Source organism: Lipotes vexillifer, unplaced genomic scaffold, assembly GCF_000442215.2.
Source record: "Lipotes vexillifer unplaced genomic scaffold, Lipotes_vexillifer_v1.1 scaffold349, whole genome shotgun sequence".
NCBI lineage: Eukaryota > Metazoa > Chordata > Mammalia > Artiodactyla > Lipotidae > Lipotes > Lipotes vexillifer.
The window spans coordinates 372,827-400,298 of record NW_006790574.1 but is presented as its reverse complement, the minus strand read 5'-3'; the positions used below and the strand labels follow the sequence as shown (position 1 = coordinate 400,298).

At 36.3% G+C, this 27,472-nt stretch overlaps 1 protein-coding gene across 2 annotated transcripts in view; it reads right to left on the bottom strand.

The window, feature by feature from the left end:
- Positions 1-796: 796 nt before the first annotated feature.
- RPAP3 (RNA polymerase II associated protein 3) overlaps positions 797-27,472 on the bottom strand; it is a 39,549-nt gene continuing 12,873 nt past the window's right edge. Inside the window, exons 6-17 of one of the 2 annotated variants that reach the window (XM_007463848.1) lie at positions 26,845-26,966; positions 26,046-26,116; positions 24,681-24,806; positions 23,082-23,209; positions 12,530-12,651; positions 11,127-11,197; positions 10,909-11,010; positions 8,781-9,019; positions 5,120-5,306; positions 4,245-4,342; positions 3,676-3,776; positions 797-1,107 (exon numbers count right to left, since the gene is read on the bottom strand). In XM_007463848.1, the coding sequence (XP_007463910.1) occupies positions 1,022-1,107; positions 3,676-3,776; positions 4,245-4,342; positions 5,120-5,306; positions 8,781-9,019; positions 10,909-11,010; positions 11,127-11,197; positions 12,530-12,651; positions 23,082-23,209; positions 24,681-24,806; positions 26,046-26,116; positions 26,845-26,966 (1,453 nt within the window). In that variant the 3' untranslated portion in view covers positions 797-1,021. The remainder of the gene's footprint in view (positions 1,108-3,675; positions 3,777-4,244; positions 4,343-5,119; positions 5,307-8,780; positions 9,020-10,908; positions 11,011-11,126; positions 11,198-12,529; positions 12,652-23,081; positions 23,210-24,680; positions 24,807-26,045; positions 26,117-26,844; positions 26,967-27,472) is intronic. The other variant, XM_007463849.1, reaches the window with a different exon arrangement.

Below are 27,472 nucleotides of genomic sequence, written 5' to 3'. Positions count from 1 at the left end.
ACTACCTTAAACATTCCTAGTTTTTAAACTTTTACACCTTGCTTTAGATTATCTGCATGCAGCTGACATATAACATGGATATCATGAGGAAAAAAAGCTGTAGCACTGAAATTTAAGTATGCTGTGACTCTCCAAGTAACCTATTTAAAAAGTTTAACTGAAAGTCTCCTTTCAACATAAATACTAAAAATACACATCCTGCAACTAAGCAATTTTATGTTAGTGAACTGGCACAATGGTACGAAAACATTTTATAATGAAACAATCTGATATCTACTTAACTCCCTCTATATAACTTTATTCATATGCTAAGGAAGCAACCTTGTCATGTGGTTACAAAAACTCATGAAAATATTTTTTAAAATGTAACACTTATGGGGCACTGAAGAATGTATCTAAACTTAACATTTAAAATGACTTATAGGACTTCCCTGGTGGCACAAGGGTTAAGAATCCGCCTGCCAATGCAGGGTACACAGGTTCGAGCCCTGGCCCAGGAAGATCCCACATGCCACGGAGCAACTAAGCCCGTGCGCCACAACTACTGAGCCTGCACTCTAGAGCCCGCGAGCCACAACTACTGGAGCCTGCGCACCTAGAGCCCATGCTCCAAAACAAGAGAAGCCACCGTAACGAGAAGCCCGTGCACCACAACGAAGAGTAGCCCCCGCTCGCCACAACTAGAGAAAGCCCAAACACAGCGACAAAGACCCAACGCAGCCAAAGATAAAAATTTAAAAAATTTTGTTAATAAATAAAATAAGATGACATAAAACACTGATCTTTACAAGTATACCTCATTATTTATATTTTTATTTTCAGAAAAAAACTTATAAATAGTTCACTTAAGTATACTTCTCACTAGTTAAATCACAATTCACTTTATATTTAATTAGCTTACGTCCAAAAACGGTACTTTTCCTGTATGATATCATTTTCTTAAAAAGCAAAACATTTTATTTTCAGTAGAAAAAAATTTACATATGAAAACCAAAGGCGATAATTTCAGTAAAAATGGAAATCAACCACCGTATCTTTTCTTGAGTTCTTCAACAGAATTATCATTCAATCCTGATTTGTCTATGTGATTGAATAATACACGTGCAACTGAAAAAGAAAAAAAATTCATTTTAATCTCCATTTTTAAAAATTAAAGCAAAAATTAAAGGGAGTAATCAAATCTGTTAAATATTTTTTATATTATAAAGCAATCATTAGGATTATTTATAAATTCTAATTCAGATATTTAAAAAGTCAACCTGAGAACAGAAAACTATACAGCAGTCCAATGATGTTTCTCAGCAGAATATTTTGCTTTGGCAGTAAAAAATTTCCCCTACATCCTCAATGACATTAACTTTGCAGATGAAACATAATTCATTCTGTACTACCCTAAAGATTTTTGACCTGTGTAACAAGTATACTTTTACTTATTTAATATTCCAATTAACTTTTTCAAAACTTAAATCATTTTATTTTAAAAGAAAAATTTATATCACCACTATAAATTAAAAATTAGCAATAACATTCACAAAAATCATGTTTGATGGGCAAGCTGTACATTTTTATAGTAACAATTAAAAGTTAAAAAAAGATTTGCTTATGAGTCATTTAAAATCTTTATATTTCATACCACTGAAATGGCTGGTCTACACTCAACACTATGGAAAATGCTATTATAGTTCATACATTCCTCAACATTAAAACTAGCTAACAGTTTTTAATAATAATGACAATAATAAAAGACAACAACAGCTACTATTTATTGAATATTAAGTTACATGCCAGGAACCACTGTAAGTGCTTCCCATGTTTAACTTAGCGGACAGTGGTGACCCCACCAAGACAATACTGTTGGTAGGCCAGTCTGAAGGACCAACTCACATTCTTTGAGCACACTTCAAGTTATCACATCACAGTGGCAAGAAATCCATTCACTCATGCACTTATACTAAGAGGTTATTATGTACTAAGCACTGTTCTACACACTGAGGCCTAGAGAACAAGGTAGATACAGTTCCTGCTGTCATGGAGCTTCCATTCTATTAGGGAGAGAGAAATAATAAACAAATACTTAAAATATTGTCAGCTCATTCTGTATTATGAAGAAAAATAAAGCAAGGTAAGATGACAGAGGGTGATGAGGAAAGGGAGGCAGGCAGTTATTGTGAGTAGGCCTGTGAGGAAAGGTGTCTCTGAGGAGGTGACTATTAGGTGGAAACTGCATGAAGTGAGGAAGAGGCAGGGGAGGATAGTCTAGGCTGAGGGGTAACAGTCAAAAACAAAGACCCTGAGGCTATAAGAAGTTTGGCAATTTGGTATATTAAAAAGACACAAAGTCAGTGCAGTGGGGCAGAATGACTAAAAAAAGTGATAAAAAATGAGGTCAGAGTAGTAATAAGAAACAGTAATACTTTCAGGGAATTTCAGGGACTGTTTCTGATTAAAGATTAAGCAGAAACTTCTTTTGGTTTACCCCTATTAGGAATCTCTCTAAATTACATGTCCACTTCCCTAAGTTCAACATACAGAGTATTTTTCTTAGTGATTCAGATTCAATGTCACCGCTACATATACAAAGAAGAAACAGAAAAGGAGCCCAAAGTATGTTTAGTCCAGAAAGTATCTGAAAATCATAGTTTTTGCTATTTTTAAAACTAAAAAACTGGTACTCCTGCATTCTAATGATTTTTCTCTTTTTCCTAAAACTACAGTATAGCCTTAAAACTCCAAGTACAATTGACCCTTGAAAAACACAGGTTTCAACTGCACAGATCCACTTAAAGGCAGATATTTTTCAATAGTAAATACTACAGTACTACATGATCCACGGTTGGCTGAATCTGTGAATGAGGAACCTCAGATACTGTGGACCGACTATAAAATTGTACGTGGATTTTCAACTGCGTGGAGGGTTGGCGCCCCTAACTCCCATGTTGTTCAAGGGTCAATTGTAATTGAAATTTCGCCATAGTTTGATTTTACTTAAATTAGGGTTCCCCAAAACTGACATTTTATGCCAAAGACTGAGATGTAGAAATAAACAAGGGATCTAACTCTTCAGGCTCATCACCTGCCTCTTTTTACCCTCTTAACTCTACAATCCAGCCACACTGCACTCCTTTTAATTTTCTGAGCTCAATTTGCTCTCTCCTGCCTCAAAACCTCTGCACATTCCCATGTCCTTCATCTGACTCCTGCACTTTTTTGAGAATTCAGCTTAAATCAAAGAAACTCAAGGAAATTAGCTCAAAAAATGGGTGAGACCTCCGATGCACCCACGCCCAGTTGCAAGCTGCACGAGTTCCATCACGCCAGGAGCTCAACCATTACGCTATCACTGCGTTTTCAAGTAGAAGAGCCCAGAACACCTTGGTTTAACTCCTGGGTCTGGCTTCCCAGCTATGGAACCTTGGTCAAGTTCCTTACCTGTGTATGCTTCAGTTTCCTCCTTTGTAAAACCAAAATGATAATCATACCTACACCTCACAAAGCTGTTGTCAGGATCAAAAAATTTAACTTTACTTAATCTAATAGTAATTCAATTTAATTAGCTTAATTGTAATTAATTTAATTGTACATAATTGACATTCAATAAATATTTGCTATCATTTGTTGAATAAAGGAACACACAAGAATAAAGAGATATGAAAAAGCTTTCTTCACAGAACTCACTTTTCTTCTCTGGTTCTGACATAAACATCACTGCCATATCAAACCTTCTTAGTTCAGAAAGTCTTTGTAAGATTTCAAAGATGAGCGATGGCTTTTCTTTCCTGAAATAATCCAAATAAAAAAACAAATGATCAATTAAAAGCAGCTCATTCAGTCTGCTTACTAAAATAATATTTCTAATTATATATAAATAAGGTCTTCATGTATCATTTTTCCCTGCATACTGTCTATATTTTAAGTGCCCAAATGAAGAATTTTATCAAGTCAACTGAAAAAATTGTAATATTCTTAAATGTGTGGCACAGCACAGACGTTACTAATCTGCTATAAATTTTGTCACTTCCATACTCTACCTTTCTCTAAAAAAATTTTAAGTCATTTTTCCTCCTAATCATTTCCTTTTTCATTGTTTGTACTTGTCATCTCTTTACAACTTCTGCAACAGCTAAATTTACAAGAGGGCTAATTTTGCTATACAAAAGGTAATATGACATCAAAAAGAATGTATTTCCCAAATCACTAGAAACAGCTGAGCATTACAACATGAAAGCATAACTAAACTTACTTACTCAATGTAAAAGTCATGCAGAATTTTAATGATATGGTTGAATACATCTGGATCTAGATTTTTCTGAAACAGCTTGGGATACAAGGATGGTTCAATTTGCTTGGGAAAAATATAAGGTGTTAAAAAATTAAATTATGGCAACATTCCCAATCACAAATTATTTATACAATACTTGCTTAGTTCAACATAGTAAAAAATAACTATTATGCATTAGTATTCAATGCATAATAGTCACACTGAAATGTAACTATGATAGAAGAATGAAAGTTAGAGGAACTATAAAATAATCACTCTGTTCAAGACAGAGAAAAATCTCATGGAGAGATGTGTATTACCCAACAGAAACAGGAAATGAAAGAGAGCTCTCAAGGACCAATAAAAAGAATTAGAGAGTTTAAAAAATAGAACCACTTGAAAAAGACAATGCTAAAAACTACTTGAAAAAGACAATGCTAAAAATCCATTATTTGGTAAATTTCACATGAGTTAATTCTTTTTCTTGAGCAAATAAAAGCTCATTTTCAGGAGACTGACGGCCTAAATATTGCAAGCATTGCTTGGCACACAGAAGGCATTCAATGTATTTTGGCTTCTTTCCTCATCTTGAATGATGAAGAATTAAGTTTAAGTCATGATGTATGAAATTAGATTAAGTTATTTTAGAAAACAAAATTTAACACAGAACCTTTTTCAGAGGTTCACTGGTTGCAAATATTTAAAATGGTCTGACCAGGCTGATAATACGTTATCAGGCAAGGGATAAGAGCATTTTCTACAATCATATTATAAGCAAATATAGTACTATTACTATATAGAGACCAAAGAAGTTCTCTGACCTCTAACTTACAGGAGAACTACCAGCTTCCTCCCTCTTACCTTCAAATATTGATACAACATATCTGGAGAATTTTTCAGTTGTCTGAAATCAGATTCAAGCTGAAATGAGTTTGCAGGAACTGGAGGAAGAGCAGTCCTGATAAACTGAGCAGGTGTTTTGTCTACCTCTATAGAAATCTTCTCACTGAAAGACTGACATACATCCTTTTTCAAATTGACTTCAGGTCTGAAATATTTCAGAAGCATCAAACAATTAGAAAAGAACCACAGGCCTTCCCCGGTGGCGCAGTAGTTAAGAATCTGCCTGCCAATGCAGGGGACACAGGTTTGATCCCTAGCCCGGGAAGATCCTACATGCCACGGAGCAATTAAGCCCGTGTGCCACAACTACTGAGCCTGTGCTCTAGAGCCTGTGAGCCACAACTACTGAGCACACATGCCACAACTACTGGAGCCCACGTGCCTAGAGCCCCATGCTCTGTAACAAGAGAAGCCACCACAATGAGAAGCCCGTGCACTGCAACAGAGAGTAGCCCCCGCTCACCGCAACTAGAGAAAGCCTGCAAGCAGCAATGAAGACCCAAGGCAGCCAAAAATAAATAAATAATAATAATAAAAAAGAAAAACAAAGAGAAGAACCACAAATAGTCAAAACTTATATAAGGAAACATCAACAGAGATTTTTAAATTTCTGACTTTATTAATACTGTATTATCTATTTATATTCTGCCAGTAGTAAATTCTTTCAGCTGATAATATATGTATACCTTTGGCAAGACAGATTATACTTGTGCAAATTTTCAGATGCTGGTTACGTAATGACTATTCTCTTTAGCTGGGCTAATAGCCTGGCCACCTTTTGACAAAACATTTCTATACACTGCATTATTATATCACATATACTCACAAGTCAACCCTTCACTCTGAATTATGTGAACTACCACAGTTTCAAGAAAGATTCCAAGAAGGAAGAAATGCTTCCTCCTTTAAAAACAAAAACAAAAAAAAAACCCTGCCTACTTAAAGTTTTCCCACAATCTATAATGTCACTCTAAACAGAACTACTAAAGTTCAAAGTTTAAAACAAAAAAAACTTTTAATAGGACTGTTGAGTAGCAATGAAAAAATATATGAATAAAATTTCAACATCCCGAAGTAAACTACTAAACTATGTCTTTTATATTTTTATCATTAAGAAAATGCATGACTTTTTGAAAAATTCTGAACAAAATTTAAAGAGCCCATGAATATCTTAAATATTAATGGCTAGAATAATGATAATGCCTAAATTCTACATTGTTTATGAAGCTTCCCTATAAAAAATTTAAAATTCTGAATTACAAAGTGAAACGTATTTACTGAAGTTCTAGAAAAGAAAATGCACAAAATCAATTTGTTCAAGATACTTTCATCACTGTTTGCAGATGACATGATGCTATACATAGAAAATCCTAAAAATGCTACCAGAAATCTACTAGAGCTCATCAATTAATTCAGTAAAGTTGCAGGATACAAAATTAATACACAGAAGTCTCCTGCATTCTTATATACTAACAACGAAAGATCTGACAGTGAAATTAAGGAAACACTCCCATTTACCACTGCACCAAAAAGAATAAAATACCTAGGAATAAACCTACCTAAGGAGACAAAAGACCTCTACTGTGAAAACTATAAGATGCTGATGAAAGAAATCAGAGATGACACAGATGGAAGGATATACCCATGTTCTTGGATTGGAAAAATCAATACTGTCAAAATGACTATACTACCCAAGGCAATCTACAGATTCAATGCAATCTCTATCAAATTACCAATGGCATTTTTCACAGAACTAGAACAAAAAAATTTTTAATTTATATGGAAACACAAAAGACCCTGAATAGCCAAAGCAATCTTGAGAAAGAAAAACAGAGCTGGAGGAATCAGACTCCCTGACTTCAGGCTATACTACAAAGCTAGAGTAATCAAAACAGTACAGTACTGGCACAAAAACAGAAATACAGATCAATAAAATAGGCTAGAAAGCCCAGAAATAAATTCACACACCTATGGTCAACTATCTACGACAAAGGAGGCAAGGCTATACAATGGAGAAAAGACAGTCTCTTCAATAAATGGTACTGGGAAAACTGGACAGCTACATGTAGGAGAATAAAATTAGAACATTCTCTAATACCATACACAAAAATAAACTCAAAATGGATCAAAGAACTAAATGTAAGCCTGTACACTATAAAACTCTTAGAGGAAAACACAGGCAGAACACTCTTTGACATAAACTGCAGTAATATCTTTTCTTATCCACCTCCTAGTATAATGAAAATAAAAACAAAAATAAACAAATGGGACCTAATTAAACTTAAAAGTTTCTGCACAGCAAAGGAAACCATCAACAAAACGAAAAGAAACCACAAAATGGGAGAAAATATTTGCAACCGAAGGAAACAACAAGGGATTAATCTCTAAAATATACAAAGAGCTCATGCAGCTCTATGGCTAAAAAACAAACAACCCAATCAAAAAATGGGCAGAAGATCTAAACAGACATTTCTCCAAAGATGACATACAGATGGCCAAAATACACATGAAAAGATGGTCAACATCACTAATTATCAGAGAAATGCAAACCAAAACTACAGTGAGATATCACCTCACACCAGTCAGAATGGCCATCATCAAAAAATCTACAAACAATAAATACTGGAGAGGGTGTGGAGAAAAGGGAACCCTCCTACACTGGTGATGGGAATGTAAATTGGTACAACTGCTATGGAGAACAGTATGGAGGTTCCTTAAAAACCTTAAAACAGAACTACCATATCATCCAGCAATCCCATTCCTGGGCATATATCTGGAGAAAACGATAATCTGAAAGGATACATGCACCCCAATGTTCACTGCAGCACTATTTACAACAGCCAAGACATGGAAGCAACCTAAATGTCCATCGAAAGAGGAATGGATAAACAAGATGTGGTACATACACACAATGGAATATTACTCAGCCATAAAAAAGAATGAAATAATGCCATTTACAGCAACATGGATGGACCTAGAGATTATCATACTAAGTGAAGTCAAAGACAAATATCGTATGATACCACTCATACGGGGAATCTAATTTTTTAAAAAAAGATATAAATGAACTCATTTATAAAACAGAAACAGACTTACAGATATTGAAAACAAACTTATCGTTACCAGAGGGGAAACGTGGGGGGGAGGGATAAATCAGGAGCTTAAGATGAACATACAAAAACTACTATATATAAGATAAATAAGCAACAAGGACCTACTGTATAGAACAGGGAACTCTACTCAATATTCTGTGATAATCTGTATTAAGAAAGAATCTAAAAAAGAATGAATATATGTATATGTGTAACTGAATCACTTTGCTATATACTTGAAACTAACACAACATTGTAAATCAACTATACTCCAACAAAATTAAAACACTTTTTTTTAAAAAGATACTTTCTCTTATTTCTAAAGTCCTCAGTGTGGTAAAGGAATAGTGATCATTCCCTCAGCAAAACCTCTCTTACAGTTACAAGAAAAACTACAATGTAAAGTTGGATAGTTCAAAAAACTATGTGGATGAGTGTACAAACCAGAAGTCTCATCAGCAATATCAATTTTCTAGTGGGATTACTGCCATTCTAGATGACTATCAAATAAAAGTATTTCTACTCACTGCAGAGCTGAAGTATCACTGATTTCTTCTATTTTCAATACTTTTGCTTTGGGGATATCACTTGTGGGCAAAAGGTCATCTTGGCTTGAGTTCTTCTTACTTGTGCCAGTGGTTGCTGTTACCTTTGCTGGATTAATAGGATTATGCTCTGGAGCAGCAGCAGTAGTAGTGCTATCTGGCACATCAACAGTCTGTATCAAATTACCAGTTTCTTCAATAATAAGCTTCTTGAGTGGTTTCTAAAACAATTAAAATCAATTCTTTGCATCAACATACAAAGGTCTCCTATTTTAGGGACACAAATTAAAAGGTTACAGTGTTTTTACAGCCAATATCCCAGTTGTAAGTACATTCAATTTGGAGTCATACTGCCAGACTACTACCATATGTAGGTCTAAATGGGGGAAAGAAGATGCATATATAAATAATTACAAGGCAATGGAATATGCATTATAAAAGGTACAGGTACAAAGTGCTAAAAGAACAGAGGAAGGAAGATAAAAATTGACATCGGGGGGCTTCACAGAAAATGTACCCAGGAATGGCAGTGTTGAAGGGTATGGCATGGTCAGTGGAAAGGTGAGAAGTCCAGCAGGGCTGGTGCAAGGGGAGGAGAAGTGGAGACAAAGCCTGAAAGGCTGCTTAAAGGCAGCTTATAAAGGGACTTGTGTGCTGTATCAAGGAGTTTGAAGTTTATCCTAGAGGCAACAAAGCCAAGAAAAAAATATGACCAAGTGACATCAGTATTGTGGGCTGAAGGCAAGTAGAACAAGGCCAGGCAATAACCTGCATTCTGTATGAAAGAAAAGATCCTGCATGACACAACGAAGATCCTGCAACTAAGATCTGATGCAGCCAAATAAGTAAATAAATAAACATTTTTTAAAAACAAAAACAAAAACCTAACTGCATCCTCTAACTCCTGGATAAAACCAGCCTAGAATTAAAGATTTGCCAAATAATTTACACAAAGTTAGTAAGTACCTGACCACAATAATGGTTTTTAATTTATTAAAATAAATAGCATTCACTATTTATTTCAATCATAACAGATGGCAAATAGTTTCAATTTCTTCCTAAGTTTACATGTAATACTCTTTGCACTGAATTTTACCACTGAATTTTACCAGCTACTCTTTCTGTTCCAATATTGCAGGAAAAAACTGGCTTTGTTGGATTTAATGAAAAACAGTATGGCATACCAAAAACAATGTGCAGTGTATATTCTTAAGAATAACTCTGCCTATACAGGCAATACCTTGGAGATATTGCAGGTTCAGTTACAGACCACCACAATAAAGTGAACACTGCAATAAAGCAAGTCACATAAATCTTTTGGTTTCTCAATGCATATAAAAGTTATGTTTACACTATACTGTACTGTTTTAAGTGTGTAATAGCATTATGTCTTAAAAAAACGTACATACCTTAATTAAAAAATACTTTATTGCAAAAAAATGTTAACCATCATCTGAGCCTTCAGCAAGTCTTTTTGTAATAGTAACAAAGATCACTGATCACAGATCACCATAACAAATATGATAGTAATGAAAAAGTTTGAAATACTGCAAAAATTACCAAAATGTGACACAAAGACATGAAGTAAGAAAATGCTATTGGAAAAATGGCGCTGATAGACTTGCTCAGCACAGGGTTGCCACAAACCTTCAATCTGTAAAAAACGCAGTACCTGCAAAGTGCAATAAAACAAGGTATGCCTGTACTAGATTTTTGCCAAAGTGCTAACTTTAGATCAAACCCCACAGAAGATGCAAGACTACTGTAATAAAATCCCAATCTCAAATAATAGTAATAGAAATAAAAATATTTAATTACAAAATGTAAAACAGCTCCAAATTCCTTTAAAGCCAGAAAATATGTAGAAATATTTAGTGTTAAATTAAGTCGCTTTAAAAAGTTACCCCAGAACTTTAAACAGCTCAGTTTTCCCCAATTTGATTATGCCAATATTCCTAAGAAGTATTTTTTAAAGATTCTAAAAATGGCTCTTGGAAGAGATTTCAACATTTCTTTTCAGAGTCTACTAACTCAACATGTGTTTTCAGCTCTTATTAATAGAACACTGATATTTAAATAGCAAGGGAAAAAATTAAAGGGCTTTACTTACAGTTGATCCAAGATGAGGTGGATTATCAATGGGTTTTATCATGTTTTGCCTTTGAGTAGAATCAAGAAAGACATCATCCCAGTGTCCTTTCTCAATTAATTCCTTGAAAATAAATTTGTAATCATGACTATCAAAATATTCTCAAATTAATCACGCAACAAATAAATGTGTTTATGCTTCAGAAAATAAGACCATATTTTGGTGGAAGGAATGCATACCTTTTTAATTTTGGAAAGTTCAGTTACTGCCTGCTTATTTCCAGGTTCCAGAAGTAAAACAGTTTCAAAATCTAAAATGAATTTTTAAGAAAAATAATAAATTAGTGAAAATACTTTATGAAGTTCAAGAAATTATACATTTAGTTAGTAGCCCCATATTTATCTCAAGAAGTTTTACTCAGGATGCTAGGAAACTGGTGAGCAATAATAAGAACTAACATTTACCAACTGCTATTCTAGTTGCTTTATATGAATTCTCATGTAACCATGACTACAACTCCCCTTTACAGTGAAACAACTGAGGCCTTGATCTAGAGGTCATCTAACTTACCAAAACTTACACTGTTAACAAATGGCAGGGTAATCACCAAACATAAGACAGAAGCTAAGAGAATCCCAGATAATGGAATATTATTAAGCCTTAAAAAGGAATCAAAGTCTGATATATGCTACAACATGGATGAGCCTCAGAGACATGCTAAGTGAAACAAGCCAGACACGAAAGGACAACTACTGTATGATTCTACTCACATGAGGTACTAGAATAGTCAAATTCAGAGACAGAAAGTAGAATGTTGATTACCAGGGGCTGGAGGAAGGGGGGATGGAGAGTTATTGTCAAAAGGGTAGAATGTTCAGAATGGAATGATGAAAAAGTTCTGGAGATGTGTAATGGTGATGGTTGCACAACAATGTGAAAGTACTCAATGCCACTGAACTGTACACTTAAAAATGGTTAAAACAGTAAATTTTATGTTATGTCTATTTTACCATAATAAAAAAATGCATGGGCTATAGCTGAAGCCAGACTTAAACGGCCAGATTTAAATGAACATTCAAAACACAAAGGCTGAAAATCAATTATATAAGTATTGATGTGTCAAGAAGTTAGAAAACCAGCAAATTAAGCCAAAAGACAGATGAAGGAAGGAAATAAAAAGCAGAAATATGTAAAACAGAAAACACACAAGAGAAGTAAGTTGGTTCTTCAAAATAACTAACAGAATAAATACTTACTTAAAAGATCATGAAAAAATAAGAATAACTAGTATCAAGAAAAAAAGCGGGGGCATCACTACAGTCTCATATTATCCTCTACCTCCTGGTTGCTGACTCCCTTTTCATTCTTGCCTTTTTCTTGCTTTTTTCCTTGTCACCTATAATTCGAATTTTTCATTAATTTTGGTCAGATTGTACTGTATGCTATTAAAAGATAACCAGTCCACTATGGAAGCTGAATTCCTTCAAATCTACAAATGTATTCATGATCTAAACTGTGAAAGAAAATGTACTTTTCTAAGTTCTGTATCCTTGAAACATGGGAAGGCTATGCAAATCTCTGCTTCTGTAACAGGAGTGTCAACAGGAAGAGTGAGGGCCGGGTGTTATAAAAATAGTCTTACCTTGTTTGGCCTCATTAAGCTTTCCCAAAAATGTTCTTGCAGTTCCCCTTCTGGCAAAAGCTTTAGAATATGAGCCATCTAATAAAATAGCTTGTGTGCAGTCTTTTTCAGCCTCTTCATACCTATTAAACATGATAAAACGACCAAGTAGAAAAATGTAGCTTACAGAAAACTTCATATAAACTGAGTTTCTAATATAAAAATATACATATAATTTCAATTACCAGCTACCAAATCTGTGTTTGAGGGAAAAGACTAATTTTTAAATTTTTTATTCTCACCAAATTTTGGAATCATCTGGTGAGGAGAGAGAAGGTATCAGATTAAGGGAAAGTCAGGAATGAGTCTGCTGGAAGGATGAAATTAATGATGATAAAATATGAGTAGAGCAGACAAAAGAACACTACTGCTGGCAGTGTACCTCCCCTCCAACTCTCAGCATGTACAGGTACTATAATAAAAATTATAACTGGCATTAAGTCTCCAAACTTCATTAATATTTACTCACAGTACACATCACCTAAGGAAAACAGCACACACAAAACTTAGGATTCATTATATATGTGAAAGCATATCATCTAATACTTTTCATATATTCTTCTTTTCATAAATTCTACTCAGTCATGCAACCAGCAATTAATTCAGTCTGAGTACTGCTTTATGACAACAAAAAGCTAAGAAAAGCTAAAAAAAACAAACAATAGAAAAAACTTGAGACCCTCATATATATTAAAATGACATTAATGAATTATTGTAAATTTATTTGGCATAATAATGGTATTGTGGTTATGTATGAAACATCCTTTAGGGATGAAATATCGTAATGTCTCTGATTTGCTTTACAATAATTCAGGGGGGGGAAAAAGCTGAAACAAACATGACAAAAAAGGTATGGCTAGTGAACACTAGATGATTTGGTACATAGAGTTTATTATGAAAAGTTTCATAATAACAAATATTTTTTTAAAAAAGAATCTGCTGTGATCACATTCTTCCCAAGGCCTAAGTGAATGCCATTCTACCTTCAAAACAAGACCTAGTGTGAAAAAGATTAAACACCTCTGAATTCTTTAATTCACTTTTCAGCACGAGAAAGAACATGTTTGTGCGTGTTTGTGTCCATGCCCCAACCAGTATATTTTCTACTTGACTGATTATATCATTCTCCCATTCAAGATACTGCATGGTCCCCACATCTTTTACAATAAAGTCTGCAGAGCACAAAGCCGGGGGCTTGCATGACGCTCCAGCCTTATCTCTGCCACTGCCCCTGCATGCCAGCCATCATATGGACCACTTGTCCTTTCCAGGACAATACCACGGAATTTCCCACTCCTGTGCCTGTGAACCTGCACGAGGACACTCGACCTGTTTTTTCACCTCACTAACCATACTATCCCTTTAGATCTCGGTTCAGGTCAAACTCCTGTTTGAAAGAGTTGCTCTTTTCCTTGTTCCTCATCTAGTCTGTAATATCTGACAGCAGTCACTATGTAGCAGAGAAAACGTCTGATATTAACTGAATCTAAAAGACACACTAGAAAAAGATACAAATAAGAGTCACATAGGGAGACCTTCAAGAAGGCGGAAGAGTAAGACGTGGAGATCACCTTCCTCCCCACAAATACATCAGAAATACATCTACATGTGGAACAACCCCTACAGAACACCTACTGAACGCTGGCAGAAGACCTCAGACCACCCAAAAGGCAAGAAACTCCCCACGTACCTGGGTAGGGCGAAAGAAAAAACAGAGACAAAAGAATAGGGACAGGACCTTCACCTCTGGGAGGGAGCTGTGAAGGAGGAAAAGTTTCCACACACTAGGAAGCCCTTTCACTGGTGGAGACAGGGGGTGGGCAGGGGGGAAGCTTCGGAGCCACAGAGGAGAGCGCAGCCACAGGGGTGCAGAGGGCAAAGCGGAGAGATTCCCGCACAGAGGATCGGTGCCGACCAGCACTCACCAGCCCGAGAGGCTTGTCTGCTCACCCGCCGGGGCGGGCAGGGGCTGGAAGCTGAGGCTTGGGCTTCGGTCGGAGCGCAGGGAGAGGACTGGGGTTGGCGGTATGAACACAGCCTGAGGGGGCCAGTGCGCCACAGCTAGACGGGAGGGAGTCCGGGAAAAAGTCTGGACCTGCCTAAGAGGCAAGAGATCATTGTTCCGGGGTGCGTGAGGAGAGGGGATTCAGAGCACCGCCAAAACGAGCTCCAGAGACGGGCACGAGCCGTGGCTATCAGCGTGGACCCCAGAGACGGGCATGGGATGCTGAGGCTGCTGCTGTAGCCACCAAGAAGCCTGTGTGCAAGCACAGGTCACTATCCACACCGCCCCTCCCAGGAGCCTGTGCAGCCACCACTGCCAGGGTCCCGTGATCCAGGGACAACTTTCCCAGGAGAACGCACACGGTGCGCCTCAGGCTGTCGCAACGTCCCGCTGGCCTCTGCCGCCGCAGGCTCACCCCGCATCCGTAACCCTCCCTCCCCGCGGCCTGAGTGAGCCAGAGCCCCCTAATCAGCTGCTCCTTTAACTCCATCCTATCTAAGCTAAGAACAGACGCCCTCAGGTGACCTACACGCAGAGGCGGGGCCAAATCCAAAGCTGAACGCCGGTAGCTGTGAGAACAAAGAAGAGAAAGGGAAATCTCTCCCAGAAGCCTCAGGAGCAGCGGATTAAAGCTCCACAATCAACCTGATGTACCCTGCATCTGTGGAATACCTGAATAGACAACGAATCATCCCAAATTCAGGAGGTGGACTTTGGGAGCAACGACATACTTTTTTCCTTTTTCTCTTTTTGTGAGTGTGTATGTGTATGCTTCTGTGTGTGATTTTGTCTGCACAGCTTTGCTTTTACCATATGTCCTAGGGTTCTGTCTGTCTGTTAATTTGGGGGGGTTTTTTTGTATGGTTTTTAGCATTTGTTATCATTGGTGGATTTGTTTTTGGTTTGGTTGCTCTCTTTTTTTTTTCTTTTCTTTTTTTATTACTTTAAAATTTTTTTATTTTAATAACTTTATTTTATTTCTTTTTTTTCCTCTCTCTTTCTTTCTTTTTTTCTCCCTTTTCTTCTGAGCCATGTGCCTGACAGGGTCTTGCTGCTCCAGCCAGGTGTCAGGCCTGTGCCTCTGAGGTGGGAGAGCCAAGTTCAAGACACTGGTCCACCAGAGACCTCTCAGATCCACATAATATCAAATGGCGAAAGCTCTCCCACAGATCTCCACCTCAACGCTAAGACCCAGCTCCACTCAACAACCAGCAAGCTACAGTGCTGGACACCCTATGCCAAACAACTAGCAAGATAGGAACACAACCCCACCCATTAGCAGAGAGGCTGCCTAAAATCATAATAAGGTCACAAACACCCCAAAACACACCACTGGACATGGACCTGCCCACGAGAAAGACAAGATCCAGCTTCATCCACCAGAACACAGGCACCAGTCCCCTCCACCAGGAACCCTACACAACCCACTGAACCAACATTAGCCACTTCGGGAAGACACCAAAAACAACAGGAACTACAAACGTGCAGTCTGCGAAAAGGAGACCCCAAACACAGTAAGTTAAGCAAAATGAGGAGATGGAGAAACACACAGCAGGTGAAGGAGCAAGGTAAAAACATACCAGACCTAACAAATGAAGAGGGAATAGGCAGTCTACCTGAAAAAGAATTCAGAGTAATGAGAGTAAAGATGATCCAAAATCCTGGAAAAAGAATGGAGAAAATACAAGAAACGTTTAACAAGGACCTAGAAGAACTAGAGTAAACAAACAATGATGAACAACACAATAAATGAAATTAAAAATTCTCTAAAAGGAATCAATAGCAGAAAAACTGAGGCAGAAGAACAGACAAGTGAACTGGAAGATGAAATAGTGGAAATAACTACTGCAGAGCAGAATAAAGAAAAAAGAATGAAAAGAATGGATGACAGTCTCAGAGACCTCTGGGACAACATTAAATGCACCAACATTCAAATTGTAGGGGTCCCAGAAGAAGAAGAGAAAAAGAAAGGGACTGAGAAAATATTTGAAGAGATTATAGTTGAAAACTTCCCTAATGTGGGAAAGAAAAGAGTCGATCAAAGCCACGAAGCGCAGTGAGTCCCATACAGGATAAATCTAAGGAGAAACACTCCAAGACACATATTAATCACAGTATCAAAAATTAAATACAAAGAAAAAATAGTATAAGCAGCAAGGGAAAAACAAAAAATAACATATAAGACAGTCCCCATAAGATTAACAGCTGATCTTTCAGCAGAAACTCTGCAAGCCAGCATGAAGTGGCAGGACATATTTAAAGTGATGAAAGGGAAAAACCTACAACCAAGATTACTCTACCCAGCAAGGATCTCATTCAGATTCGATGGAGAAATCAAAAGCTTTACAGACAAGCAAAAGCTAAGAGAATTCAGCACCACCAAACCAGCTTTACAACAAAGGCTAAAGGAACTTCTGTAGGCAAGAAACACAAGAGAAGGAAAAGACCTACAATAACAAACCCAAAACAATTAAGAAAATGGTAATAGGGACATACATATTGATAATTACCTTAAATGTAAATGGATTAAATGCCCCAACCAAAAGACACAGACTGGCTGAATGGATACAAAAACAAAACCCATATACATGCTGTCTACAAGAGACCCACTTCAGAACTAGGGACACATAGAGAGTGAAAGTGAGGGCATGGAAAAAAGATATTCCATGCAAATGGAAATCAAAAGAAAGCTGCAGTAGCAAGTCTCATATCAGACAAAACAGACTTTAAAATAAAGACTATTACAAGAGACAAAGAAGGACACTACATAACGATCAAGGGATCAATCCAAGAAGAAGATATAACAATTTTAAATATTTATGCACCCAACATAGGAGCACCTCAATACATAAGGCAAATGCTAACAGCCATAAAAGGGGAAATCGACAGTAACACAATCATAGTAGGGGACTTTAACACCCCACTTTCACCAATGGACAGATCATCCAAATGAAAATAAACAAGGAAACACAAGCTTTAAATGATACAATAAACAAGATGGACTTAATTGATATTTATAGGACATTTCATACAAAAACAACAGAATACACTTTCTTCTCAAGTGCTCATGGAACATTCTCCAGGATAGATCATATCTTGGGTCACACAAATCAACTCTTGATAAATTTAAGAAAACTGAAATTGCATCAAGTATGTTTTCCAACCACAACGCTATGAGACTAGATATCAATTACAGGAAAATATCTGTAAAAAATACAAGCTCATGGAGGCTAAACAATACGCTACTTAGGAAGAAAGAGATCACTGAAGAAATCAAAGAGGAAATCAAAAAATACCTAGAAACAAATGACAATGAAAACATGACGACCCAAAACCAATGGGATGCAGCAAAAGCAGTTCTAAGAGGGAAGTTTATAGCAATACAATCCTACCTCAAGAAACAAGAAACATCTCAAACAAACAACCTCATCTTACACCTAAAGCAATTAAAGAAAAAAGAACAAAAAAACCCCAAAGTTAACAAGAGGAAAGAAATCATAAAGAACAGAAATAAATGAAACAGAAATGAAGGAAAGAACAGCAAAGATCAATAAAACTAAAAGCTGGATCTTTGAGAAGATAAATAAAATGGATAAAACATTAGCCAGACTCATCAAGAAAAAAAGGGAGAAGACTCAAATCGACAGAATTAGAAATGAAAAAGGGGAAGTAACAACTGACACTGCAGAAATACAAAGGATCATGAGAGATTACTACAAGCAACTATATGCGAATAAAATGGACAACCTGGAAGAAATGGACAAATTCTTAGAAAGGCACAACCTTCCAAGACTGAACCAGGAAGAAATAGACAATATAAACAGACCAAAAACAAGCACTGAAATTGAGACTGTGATTAAAAATCATCTAACAATGGGCTTCCCTGGTGGCGCAGTGCTTGAGAGTCCGCCTGCCGATGCAGGAGACGCGGGTTCGTGCCCCGTTTCGGGAAGATCCCACGTGCCGCGGAGCGGCTGGGACCGTGAGCCATGGCCGCTGAGCCTGTGCGTCCGGAGCCTGTGCTCCGCAAATGGGAGAGGCCACAACAGTGAGAGGCCCGCATAACGCAAGGAAAAAAAAAAAAAAAAAAATCATCTAACAAACAAAAGCCCAGGACCAGATGACTTCACAGGCAAATTCTATCAAACATTTAGAGAAGAGCTAACACCTAACCTTCTCAAACACTTCCAGACAAAACCAGACAAAGATGTCTCAAAGAAAGAAAACTACAGGCCAACAGCACTGATGAACACAGATGCAAAAATCCTCAACAGAATACTAGCAAACGGAATCCAACAGCACACTAAAAGGATCATACACCATGATCAAGTGGGGTTTATCCCAGGAATGCAAGGATTCTTCAATATACGCAAATCAATCAATGTGATACACCATACTAACAAATTGAAGGAGAAAAACCATATGATCATCTCAACAGATTCAGAGAAAGCTTTTGACAAAATGCAACACCCATTTATGATAAAAAACCCTCCAGAAAGTAGGCGTAGAGGGAACTTATCTCAACATAATAAAGGCCATATATGACAAACCGACAGCCAACATCATTCTCAATGGTGAAGAACTGAAACCATTTCCACTAAGATCAGTAACAAGGTAAGGTTGCCCATTCTCACCACTATTATTCAACATAGTTGTGGAAGTTTTAGCCACAGCAGTCAGAGAAGAAAAAGAAATAAAAGGAATCCAAATTGGAAAAGAAGAAGTAAAGCTGTCACTGTTTGCAGATGACATGATACTCTACATAGAGAATCCTAAAGATGCTACCAGAAAACTACGAGTGCTAATCAATGAATGTGGTAAAGGAGCAGGATACATAATTAATGCACAGAAATCTCTTGCATTCCTATAAACTAATGATGAAAAATCAGAAAGAGAAATTAAGGAAACACTCCCATTGACCACTGCAACAAAAGAATAAAATACCTAGGAATACACCTACCTAAGGAGACAAAAGACCTGTATGCAGAAAACTATAAGACACTGATGAAAGAAAATTAAGATACAAACAGATGGAGAGATATACCATGTTCTTGGATTGGAATAATCAACACTGTGAAAATGACTATACTACCCAAAGCAATCTACAGATTCAATGCAATCCCTATCAAACTACCAATGGCATTTTTCACAGAACTAGAACAAAAAATTTCACAATCTGTATGCAAACACAGAAGACCCCGAATAACCAAAGCAATCTTGAGAAAGAAAAACGGAGCTGGAGGAATCAGGCTCCCTGACTTCAGACTATACTACAAAGCTACAGTATCAAGACAGTCTGGTACTGTCCACAAAAACTGAAAGATAGATCAATGGAATAGGATAGAAAGCCCAGAGATAAACCCATGCACATATGGTCACCTTATCTTTGATAAAGGTGGCAGGAATATACAGTGGAGAAAGGACAGCCTCTTCAATAAGTGGTGCTGGGAAAATTGGATAGGTACATGTAAAAGTATGAGATTAGATCACTCCCTAACACCATACACAAAAATAAGCTCAAAATGGATTAAAGACCTAAATGTAAGGCCAGAAACTATCAAACTCTTAGAGGAAAACATAGGCAGAACACTCTATGACATAAATCACAGCAAGATCCTTTTTGACCCACCTCCTAGAGAAATGGAAATAAAAACAAAAATAAACAAATGGGACCTAATGAAACTTCAAAGCTTTTGCACAGCAAAGGAAACCATAAACAAGATGAAAAGACACCCTCAGAATGGGAGAAAATATTTGCAAATGAAGCAACTGCCAAAGGATTAATCTCCAAAATATACAAGCAGCTCATACAGCTCAATATCAAAAAAACAAACAACCCAATCCACGGATGGGCAGAAGACCTAAATAGACATTTCTCCAAAGAAGATATACAGAATGCCAACAAACAAATGAATGCTCAACATCATTAATCATTAGAGAAACGCAAATCAAAACTACAATGAGGTATCACCTCAGACCAGTCAGAATGGCCATCATCAAAAAAATCTACAAACAATACATGCTGGAGAGCGTGTGGAGAAAAGGGAACCCTCTTGCACTGTTGGTGGGAATGTAAATTGATACAGCCACTATGGAGAACAGTATGGAGGTTCCTTAAAAAACTAAAAATAGAACTACCATATGACCCAGCAATCCCACTACTGGGCATATACCCTGAGAAAACCATAATTCAAAAAGTCATGTACCAAAATGTTCATTGCAGCTCTATTTACAATAGCCAGGACATGGAAGCAACCTAAGCGCCCATCGACAGATGAGTGGATAAAGAAGATATGGCACATATATACAATGGAGTACTACTCAGCCATAAAAAGAAACGAAATTGAGTTATTTGTAGTGAGGTGGATGGACCTAGAGTCTGTCATACAGAGTGAAGTAAGTCAGAAAGAGAAAGACAAATACCGTATGCTAATACATACACATGGAATCTAAAAAAAAAAAAAAAAAAAGGTTATGAAGAACATAGGGGCAGGACAGGAATAAAGACACAGATGTAGACAATGGACGTGAGGACACCGGGAGGGGGAAGGGTAAGCTGGGACGAAGTGAGAGAGTGGCATGGACATATATACACTACCAAATGTAAAACAGATAGCTAGTGGGAAGCAGCTGCATAGCACAGGGGATCAGCTCAGTGCTTTGTGACCACCTAGAGGGGTGGGATAGGGAGGATGGGAGGGAGATGCAAGAGGGAGGAGATATGGGGACATATGTATATGTATAGCTGATTCACTTTGTTATAAGGCAGAAACTAACGCACCATTGTAAAGCAATTATACTCCACTAAAGGTGTTTAAAAAAGTCACATAATAGTTCTTTCAAATTAAAAAATACTGTTAACCTGTCATAATATACTTATGTGGTTATCAACTAAAGCAATAAAACACAATAAATTAGAGCTCTCATAAATGTAAATATAATCACCTACTAGAAGGTATTATTCTTGGCACTAGTCAAAGCTAAAAATGTAGGCCTTACAATTTTTAAATCATGTGCAATTCTGGAATAGCAAAATTCAAAATTTTCCTAAGTTAGTAAGATATGCAATGATCTTTACTCTGACTAATCAAAATAATACACTTCTAATGTGTCTATTAGTTTCAATGAGGTTAAATATACAGTCAAAGTTTTCTTATATGACAGAGGTTCCTATCCTGAGATCCTGTGATAGATCTGAAAACTTGGTTGGGAAAAATACTGTACCCTTATTTTCATTAACTTTTAAATGAAATGCAGCTTTCCTTTCAATTACAACTGTAGATAACAAACCACAGTAGTAAAAACAGTACCTATGACTTTGTCTCCAATAAAAATCAGTTATTTTCATATCCCATTACATTTGTTACAGACATCGTTAAGATACCACAACTACTTCAGGAATACAGTGGCAGTTTAACCTGCTGCTTGTTTGCATGTGATCATAGTACCCCTGTTTATAAATGCTCCTACGACACAGCTGGCCAACTACCAGGCAACTCTGTCCCTAGCAGTCACTCGGATGCCAAAGAATGAAGCCGTATGTTATCACACTGGTATAATGTAATCATCTGTGCTGCTTTCTGGGCATTACCTAGACATACTGGTTGATCAATATGTGGAAGATGTGCCAAAGAACACCCCCAAATTCTAGTGGCTTTATTCAAACTTTCACAATAATATGTCTTTAAAAATTTTTTTAACTTTAACTTGCCTGTATTTTTATTTATTTATTTTTAACCTGCCTGTATTTTAAACATAGTTTCTCATTTTGTACTATGTTAATTTTTAAAAGTATGTATACCACTGTATCACAAATTTTAATATTTTTAAAACTCTATTTCAACATAGTTGATTTCCTTTGTAATCTTAAATGTATCATTATGCAGTTAAAAATATTATCTTGAGAAAAGTGCACCATGCAGCCAAAGTGGTCTACAGCACCAAAATAGTTTAGAATCCTTACTTATAACATTTATAGGAATTTTTAGTTCTGTAACTAGTGTGTAAAGTATTATTACAACAGATTCAAAGACATAGCTTCTGTCATCAGATATTATCCTGCTGACTGTCCAACATGGAGCCCTTGAGTGCATCCAGAAATATGTGGTTAGTATCACAGGACCAAGTTTTAGTTGTATATGTAATCAATCAGCAGTTTCAATGACAGCAATTCCCTTTTGTTATATATGTATACACTTCCAGATAAGATTCTGCCCAAAGGGTTCGGAGGTTAAAAATAACTTTCAAATCACTAATTCAGAATAACATAAAGAAATTAAAGAAGTGTTAAATTGTGTAATGCCAGAGCATTAAAACTGGAAAAATATTTTAGAGCTAACTTTTACTGAATACGTACTATGACACACACGCACTCTCTCTCTCTCTCTCTCTAACTTTAATGCTTAGAAGTAAATGAATTAAATTTAAATTTATTATTTAGCTAATATGCCAATTTATGGTAAATTTCATTTTTCATCTTGAAAAGAATTAAAAGTAACCAATACTTACTTCTGAATCTTCAGATAGGCCATTGCTCTGTTAGCTGGAAGAAGGGCATTAGCGCCATCTGCTGCTATCCCTCGAGTATAGCATTCGATTGCTCTTTCATATTTCCCCTCTTTGAAAAATGCATTCCCCTATCATTTTGGAAAGAATTATGGAGAAGAATAAAAAAGAAAATGCAAAAAAAAAAAAAAAGTTAGTTGAATTCAAATCTTTAGCAACACTGCAAGTATACCCATCATTATTATATCAGTAATTAAACTATATTTTAATTGCTAAAAATCCATGATACATGTTTTAGAACCTGTTAGTTTGGATTGCTTTTATAATGGTACTAATCTCTTTTCAGTACTAAAAAAAAAAGTATGCTACTATATTACCTTGTGGCATTAACCATTATTTTATTAATTAAAGATTGGACAAAGCTTAAATTAAAAACACATTTTAATAAATATAGGCCCAGGGGCTTCCCTGGTGGCACAGTAGTTAAGAATCCACCTGCCAATGCAGGGGACACGGGTTCGAGCCCTGGTCTTGGAAGATCCCACGTGCCGTGGAGCAACTAAGCCCAGGTGCCACAACTACTGAGCCTGCACTCTAGAGCCCGTGAGCCACAACTACTGAAGCCCGTGCGCCAGAACTACTGAAGCCCGTGTGCCTAGAGCCCGTGCTCCGCAACAAGAGAAGCCACCACAATGAGAAGCCTGGGCACCGCAACGCAGAGGAGCTGCCACTCGCGGCAACTAGAGAAAGCCCGCACGCAGCAACGAAGACCCAACATAGCCAAAAAATAAATAAGTAAATAGAATTTTATAAATAAATAAATAAATATAGGCCCGAATATTATACTCTTTAGTAATAGTAGAATCTGTACAGGGAATTCCCTGGCGGTCCAGTGGTTAGGACTCCACGCTCTCACTGCTGAGGGCCCTGGTTCAAACCCTGGTCAGGGTACTAAGACCCCACAAGCCACAAGGCACAGCCAAAAAAAATAGATTGTGTACAGAAGAATTTCAAAACTCAAATAATTTTTGTGAAAGAACAGAGTACCAGACTGCACAGCTCACTCTTCAGTAACATTAATATGCCTAAACATAGGATAAATTAAACTGTATTGGAATGTGTATACTAGAGTTCACTGTAACATTTATTTCTAATCAGAATCAGATATATCACAATCAATAATCATTCCATAAGTATTTGTTGTGGGTCCATGAAAGGCTATAATATGTTAAATTAAATCTCAACTCAGGATTTCTAAAGAAATTCTTATCAGAAATAGTTCAGTGGGAGTTAATGAAAAATAAGTAAGAATGAATTGTAATTTATTTGTATGTTAAATTTATAACCACAGTATGTAAATATATGCTAAAATGCTCAAAAATAATTTGTTTCCTAAACTTAAATACTTTTTTTAAATTATGTATTAAGTCATCAATTACTCAAAGTTTTAATTAGTTGGCCCCAGAAGTTTTAGTATATTTAAGTTTCAGTTTCTACTGAAGAAGCATTTTAATATAATATTAGGAAAGACAGAAACTTAACTGATACACAAAAAGCTAAGAGTAAGCTCAGAGAAACGTGTTTGCTGGGACGCTGGATTACCCGATCTTTCTCTGAAACGGCCTGCTGTTCATTCTGTTGCTCTTCCATTTGTTTTTTCTCTCCTTCAGCTGACTTAATCATTGTATCAGCTTCCTCTGGATATGGGTTTTCTTTGGAAGTTAAAGCCTAGGAGACATAGCAGTCAGCTAAAATAAAAAAAGTAATGGAAGATGCATACATATTTGACTTTAAAACAATAAATTATTCAAATATATTAGAATTCCTGCCACATTTCAAATAATTAAAATAATATTTACGCCAATTCAAAATCTTTCTACTTACTAAAATAAAAAGCAAAGAAATTTAATGTGCATCTTATTCCAATTAAAATAAGTAATATTCACTAAAGACAGTTGTTCATTTATTTATTCAACAAATATTTATTGAATTTCTACACTGTTCTAGGAACAATTTTCAAAAATAAAGAAGGTAACTGAGACCACATCACCAAATTTCTCAAATTTAAGATTCATAGTCATTATTTGACCTAGGACAAAACATGGAAATATACAATATAGTTCACAATTATAATCAAGTTGATATATCTACCAACAGATTTTATGTGCAATAAGTAATGGCAATATTTAAAGGCAGACTTTCCCCAATCATTGTCACTTTTTTATCAAAGTTTCAACAGATGGCAAAATAATTATAACTGATTCAACAGCAAAGTAAAAGGAATATGTAACTGTTCGGTACCATTTGACAGCAAATTTTACATTTAAGTAACTATTTTCTTACTGTTAAAAAATTAGTATTATTTTTGCTATATAGACCATAAAGATGGAGCAACTTTAAAACTATACAAAATCAAAGAAATATGCAAAAGTACAAAAATCAAAGCACAAGCCAAATAAGAAAAATCAGTGAGACAAAAAAAATGATTCGGGCCTCCCTGGTGGCGCAGTGGTTGAGAGTCCGCCTGCCGATGCAGGGGACACGGGTTCGTGCCCTGGTCTGGGAAGATCCCACATGCCATGGAGCGGCGGGGCCCGTGAGCCATGGCCGCTGGGCATGCGCATCCGGAGCCTGTGCTCCACAACGGGAGAGGCCACAACAGTGAGAGGCCCGCGTACCGCCAAAAAAAAAAAAAAAAAAAAAAAATGATTCTGACATCTAGGAAAAAGTGAAGCAGCAGTAGTTCTAAATATCTCAGACCACTTTTTAAGATAATAACTAATTAAGAATCTTTAAATACCATTATACCACCTCTAGCTTACAAATTTGTTTAGTAAAAAACTCTATAGTACAAAGAATTAAAAGTAGAAAAATGTCTATGTTACATAGTACAAAGTCTATGCAAAAACCTTTACTTTATCAAATAAAAGTAATAAGTAATGTACTTAATTTAAATAACCAGTTTACCTGATTAATTTTCCTGAGTTCATTTGTAGCTTCAAAGTTATTGGGTTCCAGTTCTAATACTTTTTCATAATCTGAGTAAAACAGAAGATAAAGAATATTTGAAAGACATATGAGATTAAAAAACCAGTATAGAACAACAATCATTTGCTTACATGTGACAAATAGGTAACTATCCTGTAGCAAAATTAAGAGAAACTAAGAAACACTAACATTATGCCACTGGACTTCCTCCATTCCCCCAGGACAGACAAAACCCTGACAGAATCCTGGTGACAGATCACCTTCTTCTACCAGCCCCGGGAAGAATACTTGCTATCATAAGTTATACTTCATAAAACCAAGAAGCACAATCTTTCAGACATCAGTGTCATTCAGATTTTGTGACTTGTACTATGCAAACCTATTTTATGGAATAATGGAAGGCTTAGAATTTACAAATAAATAGAAATGTGTTAAGGCTTTACATGCATTACCTCTAGCCTCACAATAGCCAACAAGATGTTTTAATCCCTATTTTACAGATGAGAAATTGAAAATCAGAGAAGATACATAACCTTCTCCTGGTCACACAGCTCATGGTCAAATGAGAATTTGAACCAAAGTCTAATTGGTGGCAAATAACATGCTCTTTTCCCAAAATATCAAGACACGTTTTAAATTGCAAAAATGAGTTTTATTCAATAATAGACAGATCTCTGAAGGTAGTAACTGTGATTCTCTATTATTCTTCGTATAGCATCAGTTAAATTAAAATTTTAAATAATTTTTTAGATAAGGATGACTTGGAAAATACTAATACCTTTTTTGGCATCCTCTAATTTTTGCAAAGCAAATCGAGCAGCACCTCGTCTTGCATAAGCCTTTGTATAACTTCTATTCAAGGCAATTGCTAAATTACAATCAGACTCAGCAACGGCAAATCTACAATTTAAAAAAATAAATAAAAATCATCTGTTAAACCAAAACTTCAAAAAATTTGTTTCTGAAACCTCTGAAAAGGGAATTTACTTCCCAGTTGAAGGCATGTTTCCCATCTCCTTGTAGTGAAGCCCACTAAAATCAATAATTCCTGATGGTGAGACTTGAGCACTACTCCCTTTAAAGCAAAGAACAAAAATGCCCACTATCACTGCTTTTTCTCAGTACTGTGCTAGAGGTCCTGGCCAATGTAGTTCCGTAAGAAAGAAATAACAGCCAAAAGAACTGTAAAGGAAGGAACAAAACTGACATTCTTAGATGATATGATGGTCTACCAAGAAAACTCAAAACAATCTGGAGACATTGTCAGAAATAATGAAAGTTTAGCAAGGTGGCTACTCTACTAGAGATCAGCAACAAAAAACTGGTAAATCTAACAAAAGATGTACAAGATCCATATGCAGAAAATTACAAGACTGTTTTCAAAGACATCAAAGAAGTAGAGCAAT